Source organism: Cicer arietinum, chromosome 5, assembly GCF_000331145.2.
Source record: "Cicer arietinum cultivar CDC Frontier isolate Library 1 chromosome 5, Cicar.CDCFrontier_v2.0, whole genome shotgun sequence".
NCBI lineage: Eukaryota > Viridiplantae > Streptophyta > Magnoliopsida > Fabales > Fabaceae > Cicer > Cicer arietinum.
The window spans coordinates 1,236,248-1,247,273 of record NC_021164.2 but is presented as its reverse complement, the minus strand read 5'-3'; the positions used below and the strand labels follow the sequence as shown (position 1 = coordinate 1,247,273).

General features: G+C 29.8%; 1 protein-coding gene across 2 annotated transcripts; it reads right to left on the bottom strand.

The window, feature by feature from the left end:
* Positions 1–4,715: 4,715 nt before the first annotated feature.
* Positions 4,716–10,891, bottom strand: LOC101498616 (uncharacterized). Of its 2 annotated transcripts, XM_004499666.4 has the most exons (7): positions 10,718–10,891; positions 9,640–9,710; positions 8,929–9,034; positions 8,285–8,417; positions 7,071–7,223; positions 5,480–5,520; positions 4,716–5,186 (listed from the first exon to the last, which is right to left on the bottom strand). In XM_004499666.4, the coding sequence occupies exons 1-6, from the start codon at positions 10,792–10,794 to the stop codon at positions 5,482–5,484; spliced, it is 579 nt and encodes a 192-aa protein (XP_004499723.1). In that variant the 5' UTR covers positions 10,795–10,891; the 3' UTR covers positions 4,716–5,186; positions 5,480–5,481. The 2 variants fall into 2 exon arrangements, with proteins under 2 accessions (XP_004499723.1, XP_004499722.1); XM_004499665.4 differs by lacking the exon at positions 5,480–5,520.
* Between the last annotated feature and the right edge of the window lie 135 nt (positions 10,892–11,026).

Here is an 11,026-nt window from a genome sequence, read left to right as displayed (position 1 = left end):
AAGAGTTCTATTCTTTCTTTCAGCTTTACCATTCATTTCAGGTGAATACGGTGCAGTAGTTTCAGGTACAATTTCTTGGGTTTTATAAAACTCATTAAACAAGCTGGAATCATACTATGTTCCTCTATCACTACGAAACCTCTTAATCTTTTTGCTAAATTGATTTTCTATCTCAGTCACAAAGATTTTAAACATGTCAAGCGCTTCACGTTTATTTTTCATGAGATATATGTAAGTAAAGTCAGAACAATCGCCAATAAAAGTGATGAAATAACGTTTTCCATTTCTGGTTAGCGTTCCGTCAAGTTCACATATGTCAGAGTGTATTAAGTCTAGAGATTCAGATTCTCTAACTACTGATTTATGTGATTTCTTTGTTATTTTGGTTTGACTGCAAAAATCACATTTTTCAAAATCCTTTATAGATAACTTTGGAATTAAGCCTAAATTACTTAAGTTTGAAATCACACGTTTGTTCATATGACAGAGTCTAGCATGCCAAATATTAAAATCACACAACATGTAAGCAAAATGAGACATCTTATTCATTTCAACATTCAAATTAAACATGTCATCAGTGGCGTACCATTTCCCAACAAAATACCATTTTTAGAAATGGTGTACAAATCTACCCCTATAGACTGAGTAAACCCTGCCTTATTGAGAAGAAACCCTGAGACCATATTCTTTCTTATTTCTGGAGTGTGCATGACATCCTTCAGAATTAAGGTCTTTCTAGAGGTGAATATTAGTTCCACATCTCCAATGCCAGCAACATTAGTGGTGTGAGAATCTCCCAACAGTACTTTCTTATCTTCAGCAGCAGTGTATGCTTTAAACATAGCACAATCATAACAGACATGGCGTGAGGCGCTAGTGTCTATCCACCATCCATCTGATCCACCAACAAGGTTGATCTCAGTTATCATAGCAACGAACTACTCTTCAGTCAAATTGGCCTGATTTACAGCGCCTGGCTCGTTCCTACACTTGCGTGCCATATGACCCTCTTTTGCGCAGTAGAAACAGAGAAAAGGGAGAGGGCCATTTCTAGGAGGTGGTGGCTGCCCAACAATTGGGACCTTTGGAGGGTTCCCATTCTTGTTGTTGTTCTTTGAAGTGCGATTCTGATTCTTTAGTTGTTTGTCGTTTGGCTTCAGAACTGCTCTGATGAATTTCTTTTTCTTGTTATTTGCCACAAGAATAATTTCATCTTTCTGGTCTTGCTTGCGAGATTCCTCCTCAATTCTAAGGCGGGTTATCAGACTTTCTAGAGAAAATTCTTTAGTTTTATGCCTAAGAGAATTTTTTTAAATCTTTCCAAGCAGGGGACAGTTTGTCAATAATAACAGAAATATGAAACTATTCATTTAGGGACATACCTTCAGAGATAATCTCGTGAGCAATTTTCTGGATTTTATGAGATTGAGCTTCCACTGATCTGTCATATGTCATATGATATTTAAGGTAGCGGCTAACAGCATACTTTTTGGCTCCAACTTCCTCAGTATCATATTTCTTCTTTAGAGCATCCCAAACCTGTTTAGCAGTATTGCTTTTGGAACTGTAGTAATCATACAGATCATCAGCAAGTCCATTCAGAATATAATTCTTACATAAGTAATCATTATGTTCCCATTGGGTTAATTCAACAACTATTTTATCCTTTTCTGTTTGTTCACCTTGTTCTAGTACAACAGGAATGTCATCCTTCAGAACGTTGGCAAGTTTTTTCGTGGTTAGAAAAAAACAACATCTTTTGTTGCCAACGTTTGAAATGAATTCCCTCAAACGGAAAAGGTTTGTTGTAGTCAGAAGCAAAAGAACCTGTTCTAGTAATTTCACCGGTAGACATGGCAGTTCGAAAACGTCTTAAAATTGTTGTTTTTGAATTTCGAAAAAACCTTTTGAAAACAATTATGCCACCGAAAATATTACTGGGTTGAGTCGCGGACTAGGTAGCTCTCCTTAAGACGTTTCGAGGCACTGCCCAAAATTGTGCAAGACAGACTATCAACCACGAAGTCCCCAAGATAAAACAACTCATATACTTTGTATCGGAATTCGACTGCACTGTAGAGCACCGTTCTAGAATTACACCCTCAATATGGCAGTCGTACGACTGACACTCAAATATGGCACTAAGACCACTCGAGAGAAAGAGAAGAAACAGTAAGAAGGGGGGAGAAGTGAGAAAAGCCTCATATACAGAGAGCTTTTGGTGTGATTTTCCAACTAAGGAGAACCCTCTATTTATAGAGGAAATCCGCAACTGGATCTGAGAAAATCATGGATCATCAGAACGTGCGCTCCAAGTAGTGACCCTCAGAAACGTGCGATCCAAGCCCCCAAAACGTGCGCTCCAAACTTAGGGATTTGACTCTGACTTTTGACCGGACATCAAGGAAAACGTGAGACCAAAGATTAAGGTTTTGACCGGGCAAAAATAGACGCACGAATTCAGGGAGGAAAATTGGATCATATATGACTCAGTGCGGCGGCGGCGCACGCGCGCAGGTGTGTGGTGATCAATATTGGTTGTGTTCTCCCTCCTAAACGCAAATATTTCAATTGTGCACATGACTTGTTTATAATGCGAAGTCTGTTTCACTTGTCTGACAATTTGCGGATGAGGCAGAAGATGATGATGTAAACAAAGAATACTTGGAGGAGACTAACAACACGTCGTAGATTAAAAAAGTAATTTTAATTTTATATTTATAAACATATTTTTTTTTTTTATTTTTTATGAGAATTTATTCAAAAATAATAGAAGTTATTTTAGACTAAAAAATAATAGAATTTATTCAAAAAATTGTATACGGATATTATAAATATTTTGATCAATATTTTTTTTTTTTTCATTTGTTCACATAAATATTACTATAATATCTTTAAAGTTGATTAAATTAGAAATTTTGATCCATTTATTTGACCTCATTAATTAAATTACTTCTATAATTGAAGTTAAATTTTTAATTAAAATCATACCAAAAAATGTCATTTCAAATTAGACCCAAAAGATAAAACATAAAAATTTTGTGATGTTAAATTTAAAATATGATCAAACTTATTTATAGATAATATGTCATTCAACTATTAATGATTTAGTTTGATATTACCAACACATTTTAATGTTTGAATGTACTATAAAGCTCTCATATATTAAGTTTTTATTTATTTATTTATCATTCATATATTGTAAAGGGATAAAAAATGAAATTTAATTTTTGCCATTCCGTAAAAGCATTCATATATTAATTTTTTTTTAAATGTATGTGACATTGAAATACTTGAATATAAAAAAATCGCTTAAATTTAATTATTAATATGCCTAATTTTTTTAATCCTCATTAAGAAAAAAATTATTTTAAATAAATAACAATTTTAATTTGTGATATAATCCTAGGTAATTGATTATTTGATAAAAAAAATATAAATTAACGCCTTAAATTTGTAATATACTCCTAGGTAATTAATTATTGGGTTTATTGTGCTTTTAGTCCTTATAATATAGAAGCAGTATGGTTTTAATCCATGTAAAATATATTTTTTTGAGTCTACCTATGTAACTTGATATTCTTCCCTTTTTGCCTCTTGATGAATTTTGGCCTTTCCAAAAGCTGATATGGCATTGACACATGGAAAAATTTGTGATGAGGTTGAATAATAATTTTTTACTATTTACTTACATTTTTATTAATATAAATGGAAAAGGATAAAGTTAAAAAAATTAAATTTGTTTCAAAAGAAATCAATGAGAAACCAAAAGGAGGAAAAAATCTCATCAAACATAAATTAAACCCACCTAACATAAATTAAAACAATTGGTTTGCAGATGATTTCATCTATGATCAAATGGAATCACACCATCACATGAATTTTTGTGGTTTAGATATCGTTTTCTAAGTTGAAATTTAACCATAAATATGTTTATTATTAGTTATTACAACAAAGCAAGAAGTAGTACATATCATTTTTTTCTTGATTAATGCATATTTATTTGTACTATGACATCCCAATTTTTTATAATGAGTCTCATAATTTTATCAAGCTTTTGATTGCAATAATTTTAATCGAATTGTTTTACAAAATCCCATGATAAATCAGAGCTAAAACAATAAGAAAAAATAAAACTTTAAAAATAAATAATAGATATGCAAAATAATGAAAAAGAAACACACAAGGGAAATTATAATGCCAAAGAAAACAAGATAGTGAAAGTAGCGGCGCACAGATAAAGAAAATGAAGAAAATGACGAGATATATTTATATTTCTCTTTGAATTCTTTTAAAATATATTTAATATTTTTTCTACTTTTTATTTTAAAATTTGTTTCTCATTTATATTAATAAAAAGACTTAATTGCAGTTTTGGTTATCCTATTTTAGTTGAATCACAAAAGTGGTCCCCCATTTTATTTCTCCTCAATTTTGGTCTCTCAAACAGAATTTTAGTCAAAAACTTGACGAACTGTCATTTTTTTAAGCCACACCACACCATTTATAATCATAAATTTCAGGTACAATTGTTACACCACGAGATCTTGAGGCATGATGTAACTTAAATAAACGCAAAAACATGAAATTTCATCAAATTTTGGACCGAATTTCTTTTTGGGGACCAAAACTGAGAAGAAATAAAATGGAGACTACTTTTGCGATTCAACTAATATAGAGACCAAAATTGCAATTAAACCTAATAAAAATGTATGTAAATGGTAAAAATAAAATATTATTACATCTCACATCACAACTAGTTTTATATTACAAAAACTAAAAACACAATAAATGTTTCATTATTTTAAATATACGATAATTTAAATAAATAAAACAAACACAAGTAACTTATGCAAACAAACCTAAAAGGATGACAAGTAATTCAAAATGATATTGTCATACAACCCACAACAAACCAACAATTTGTAAAAAACCAAATTATTTAGAACCAATAAAAGTTTGAAAGGGAAATAATAAAACTAAACTTATTAAGTAGCCTCCTTTAGTTATCACTCCTTATCAATCTTGACTTGCTTCAACTTAGATTGTGCAGTGGAATCATCAAATTTTGTTGTATTATTCACAAAAGCACTCTTATTTGGTTGAACCATAACTGTGTCTTAAGTTAGATCTTCAGTCTCTATGAGATGGTCAACATCTTGATCAGCGAAGTTAGTCATTAGATCCTAGTATATATCAAATAAAAAATTGTGAAATGTTAAGGTACATTATTATTATAATTATAAATTAATACAAAAAATTTCTAAAAATGACAAACAAACACACATGAGCAACATTATCATTTGGATTGGAAAACTGGCTCTTTCAATTCAGTTTCCACAGGATTTTACAATTGGTGAAATTTGTTCACCTACCATTCTAATAAATTAATTAAACAAAATAATGTCAGTAAAGTTTTAAATATTTTTTAAAAAAAATAAGAGTATATTCTACTAAGATATAATTTAAGCTAATATACCTTCACATCATAATATTTGGCTTTGAATTTTGCAATAATTTCTGCATTGCAATGATGAAACAGTGAGAAGGTATTGTACTTACAAATTGAGAATAAGAATGAATCATTTATAGGTCCCACAGTACCCCGAATCAAATATTTTCTAGTATTGCTTTAATTAGTATTTAATGAGAATCATTTGTTTGATTAAAAATTATTTATATATTTTTGTTTTTTTTTATTTATTTCGGATTTTTATAATTGATTTTTGTAATTTCAAATTTATTTCAGGTAGAATGCTTGAAATTAGTCCCAAATAATATTAGAATAGATTTTTTTTTTTCTTTCAAAATAACTAATATTGTGTTGTTATTATTTATAAGTGTTTAAATTATATCGAGAATGAGAATCGAATCTCTAACCTTCTCTTATCACTCCGCTTCTTAACTTATTCATCTTAACCACAAAAAATATAGTAAATTCTTAATTTGATTGTAATTAAGAAACAAAAGTTCAATGTTTTTTCTCCTGACAGTAATAGAGTTCAATGTTATTTATGATAATATTGATTATTTTAGAAAAATACCTTCCTAAAACATTTATAATAATCTTGATTATTTTATGAATAAATAGACAATTTTATTAAATAAATTAAAGATCAAACGAATGATTTAAAAATAAAAATATAACCAAATTATCCGATTCACTTCGCTTTAGGTCTCTAGAAATTAAGGGCAGCTCAATCAAATCTAAAGACCTAAAGCAAAATTCAAAGTGAAACCATTAAAAACTAACAAGAACAAAATTATAGAGGACCTTTTAAGTATAATTAGTTATTACAATATTAAACAATACAAAAATAAATATTAAATGTGCTTATATGACTGATTAATTTTTTTATTAAAATAGTTAGTAGTACAATTAGTGAGTAAAATTTATACAATGAGACTTAAAAGTTCAATACAGATAAAATTAATATTATCAATTAAATCACTTATTATTTATATTTATTAAAATTAGATTCAATTTAAATTTGATAGATATTCTTTTCATACCAATTATTCCTAGTCAGTCCTTTTCATGTCAAATTCCAGTGAAGAATAATCCTCTTAACAAAAACATTAAAATTGCTTTCACTCTAAATAAACAATACACTAGAGTGTAAAATAAACAATGTCAACCGATAATAAGTCTATATTACGTGCATATGCATCACAAATCATAGCTATGTTTGAAATACTAACCATTGATTTTATTTATTTTTTAGGTTAATGATTAAGACTACTCATTTTAGACTCTAAAATGAACTATTCACTTTAGAGAAGTTAAATTCACATGTCAACAATATACTTGCATTTTAACACTGCTTCTGAACTACCTCTATGAACTTGTTTATCAGAAGAATTTGAACAATCCCAGTTTTAACTGTTTCATAATTTACTACTTTTTGTCACAACATACTTTACAACATAGGGTACATCGATCTCAGCTTATAAACATTAACAAGTTTTTGATAATTATATACAATTTGCATCGTGTCGTGAAAGAACATTATATGCATAATCGATCGATCACTCCGACATTGTTACTATATTTTTCAAACATCCCTTACCTTCAACCTTACTTCGGAATGCGGGTTGAGCAGCGACTTCTTTGGACTTAAAGGAACACTTGAGAATTTCTGAATCAGATATTTGAAGCATGGTAAAAACACTATGTATAGTGTTCCAAGAATAAAAGGTGATGCAGTCAGCCATCCAAGTAACTGCAAAAAGTTGGATATGTAAAGGAAATTGATCATAAATCCTGCATTTCAAAAGGCAAAATGATCCATGCCTAAAGCAGTATTGTCAAATAGTGGCTATAGCGTAGGGGAGTTTAAACAAATCGTGATTGTTTCACGATACACTATTTAGTACAAAGTGTTGACACATAACAGCTATAGCACTATAACATAGTGGAATTTGAACAAACCACTATTTTTCATGATCCGTGATTGACAACATTAGCATAAAGGCATTTGTGTGGACTAAAAACATGAAGCAGTTCAAGCAAGCTAGGGAACCAAAAAATCACATGATTTTGGAAATAATTAAAGAATAGATAAGACAATCAGTGGAATAGTGCTCGAAGGAATACCACAAGCAGACAAATTTTGTGCCTTCATTAAGTAGAAACATCTCAGTCCTATATGATGGTCTACAAATTGGAAAGACCCAAGTCCTACATTGATTAGAGATAGTATCTACTAAAGAGTTTATAAAACTCAAGTACTTCTCACCTTACAATTGTTTAGTACAATCGGCAGTTGAGTTAAGACTAATTCTAATATGGTATCAGAACCTATTCTAGATCAATTGTTGGATCATCCACCATATTATCTACACACTAAGCCGAACGGCGATGGGCATGAGAGAGTATATTACGAAAAATCCTAGTATTTCATCATATTATGAACATCTTAGCCAATGTATTTCATCATCATGGTAAATGATTAGCATTAAATTTTCCAAATCCCAAGCTACCAATGCATTTTGGTAGCATGGTAACCCAACCATTTCATCTCACTTTAATAAAAAAAACTCAAATGGTCATGCATTAGAGGCCAATATATATAGGTCATCAATTCATAGATATAGGAAATTAATTAACAAAATTGTTATTGAAACTGATCCATACTCTCTCCATAACAAAATATAAGCAAATAAGTAAAAAGAGAAATAAATTGATTTTGTGTTTATGTAAACATTCTATATATACATAAAAACTAACAGCCTTCTTATGACAAAAATGCACAAGAAAATATTATGGTATATTGGCACCTACCGCATGGGCGACACTTAATATGACCTCATGTGAAGCTTGACCTGTAAGAACTTTCTTTAAAGCATCAGATGTTAAAGGGAAATGAGGCCCACCAGACATAACTTCACCGAAGCGTAGAAAGGGTACAATCAGACTGAAATTCCAAATAAAACTTTATTGATATCAATGTTTCTCACAAGAATAATAACAACATAGAAATGTATCAACCATGAAACTAAACAAACATTGACATGAGAATGAGAGAAATAACCTAAATGTCCAAGACATAAAATAACATTGGCACTAAAAGACATATGACACATCAACAAACGCCATAGGTCTCTATCAAAAACTAAACTTTCAATAAAACTAAGAGTGAGAACTTTTCAAATAGGTTTGTAATCAAGTTTTCTTAGATTATCCTAATTGGACTATCTTCCATTTGATCCAGTTATCGGTGGAGCCTCTATTTGTCCTCCTAGGATATCATTTGATGTCAAAATGCATGTTTTACACAAGAAATTAAAAAGAAAAACGACACCGTTCTTACTTCAAAATATATTTGTACAAAATGTCTTTGTTGTAAAATGATCAACAAAATCAAATACAGTGATTCACCATAGAGATGGAAAGTAAATGAAAAGATAGCTTTTAATGCACATTACCTCAACTCTATTGGAGTAGCCATAAAGTTTGCAAGCATCAAAGTTGGAGCATGACAAAAAGATCCAAGAAATGCAATAGCCATTCCGCAGAGGAATACAGTGACACCTATTCGGAAAAACATTAGCCCATATTAACAAATTGTAGAAGAACTGCCATATTTCATGTGGATACAGCTGCTGTAGAATATCCATACACCTCAGATATATAATCAACATCATATTTTTCTTCTTTTGAATGTTAAAAATCAGTTTAATCAGTTTATACTTTAGTTGCTTCTCCATTTTGGAATAAGATATAGTTTTGAAATTATGTTAACTAAATCTGCATTTTCCTATAGCTACAACTAGGGTTGGAAATGAGTCGAGTTGAGTCGAACTTAGCTCAGCTCTAGTCGACTAGAGAAAAATTGATTCAGCTCGAAACTTAACTCAAGTTTGATACGAACATTTTTTTAGCTCAAACTCAACACAGTTTGGAGCTCGTGAATAACTCTTGAGTTGATGGAATTATGGAAATACATTTCCATGGAAATTATAAGAACGACAGACACACAAATGGATCATATTATAGTTTAACAACATAAACAATACCTATAGAAAAGGAGCACCTAAGTTTTTTCGAAGAAAGAAAAACAAACTCGATTTCATAGGATAAAGTGGCTTTCGACATAAATGACAGTATAATTCCAGGTGAGTTAATTAACAACATACCACATATAGGAAATACTCCCAATGTAATGCCAAGAGCAGCAGAGAAAGCCAACTGTTTTGGCTCAACTCCTCTGAAAAAAAGAGAGTATAGTAAACTAATTACAGTTGTCTTTAGGAGCCTAATTGTCACCAAAAATCATATAAGTGCCTATGTTTTGATAAACAGCTGAATTAAGCACATAAATACTTAATCTTATTATATTAGTGTTTATGTATAAACTATTTCTTTAACAAATGATAAAAGAAGTCAAATTATTTTCATATAAACTATGAGTTGTTATCATATACTATTTTAAAGAGTTTATGGAAATAAACTGAAAACAACTTATGAACATGTCATAAGTTGTTTACATAAGCTCTCTCAAACCGTCTCATAAGTGCTTATGCCAATAGATAAACTCAATCTAAACAGGCCCTAAATAGACAAACATTTCCAAATGAAAAACATGACAACTTCAGTTCCATAAAGACATTTGATATCTAACTTTTCAGCATAAAATCATCATTACATGATGTCAAACATCAATAAATAGGTCAGATACAATAATTTAATTAATCTTTAAGCATATATATCCAGGAAAATATACTCCAGAATCAAAATCTATTTTAGATGATAATTGAAAGAGTAGTGTTATTCTGACACTAAAATCGACACCAAAAGAGTTGGTTAACAAAATTTAAATATGTGAATGATTAATGAATATATCAGACAAACAAAACTCATTAATCATTCACTAAATGTAATTAACCACGGATTTGAACATAATTAATCACAATATCCAAGTATTCAAATACTTGTAAATTAAACTACAAATTCGTGGTAAATTATAGTTAATAAATTTGGACAACTTTAATATCCATTAACCATTTACTACATTATTCGAACTTCATCAACCATATATTTTAATAAAAAAATTGTGTTTCAAAATATAATATCTGTAATTGAAAACAGAGACTTCAACAAGTGTTAGAATCCAGAAACAGATCTCATAAAATCATTATTAGAGAAATAAAATTGAAATGAATCTGACCTAATAGTGAATCAGAGGTGAAAAAAAGGGAAAAGTTTGAAGAGTACCTTTGAAGAATGGAGAAAAGAGGATCAGTGATTTTCTTGTGGAACCAATTGGTTATTTCCATTTTCCCAATCGTCATCTTCGTTCAAAGTGTTGAAATTTAAGTTGGAATATTTAAAGGGTATTCCACAAAATTGAAATCAAATGCTCCCAAATAACAGAATCAGAGTTTCTCTCTGACCACAAGAAACCCCAATTCCAACATAAGCACAATTTTTTATTATTATTATTATTATTATTATTATTATTATTATTATTATTATTATTATTATTATTATTATTATTATTATTATTATTATTATTATTATTAT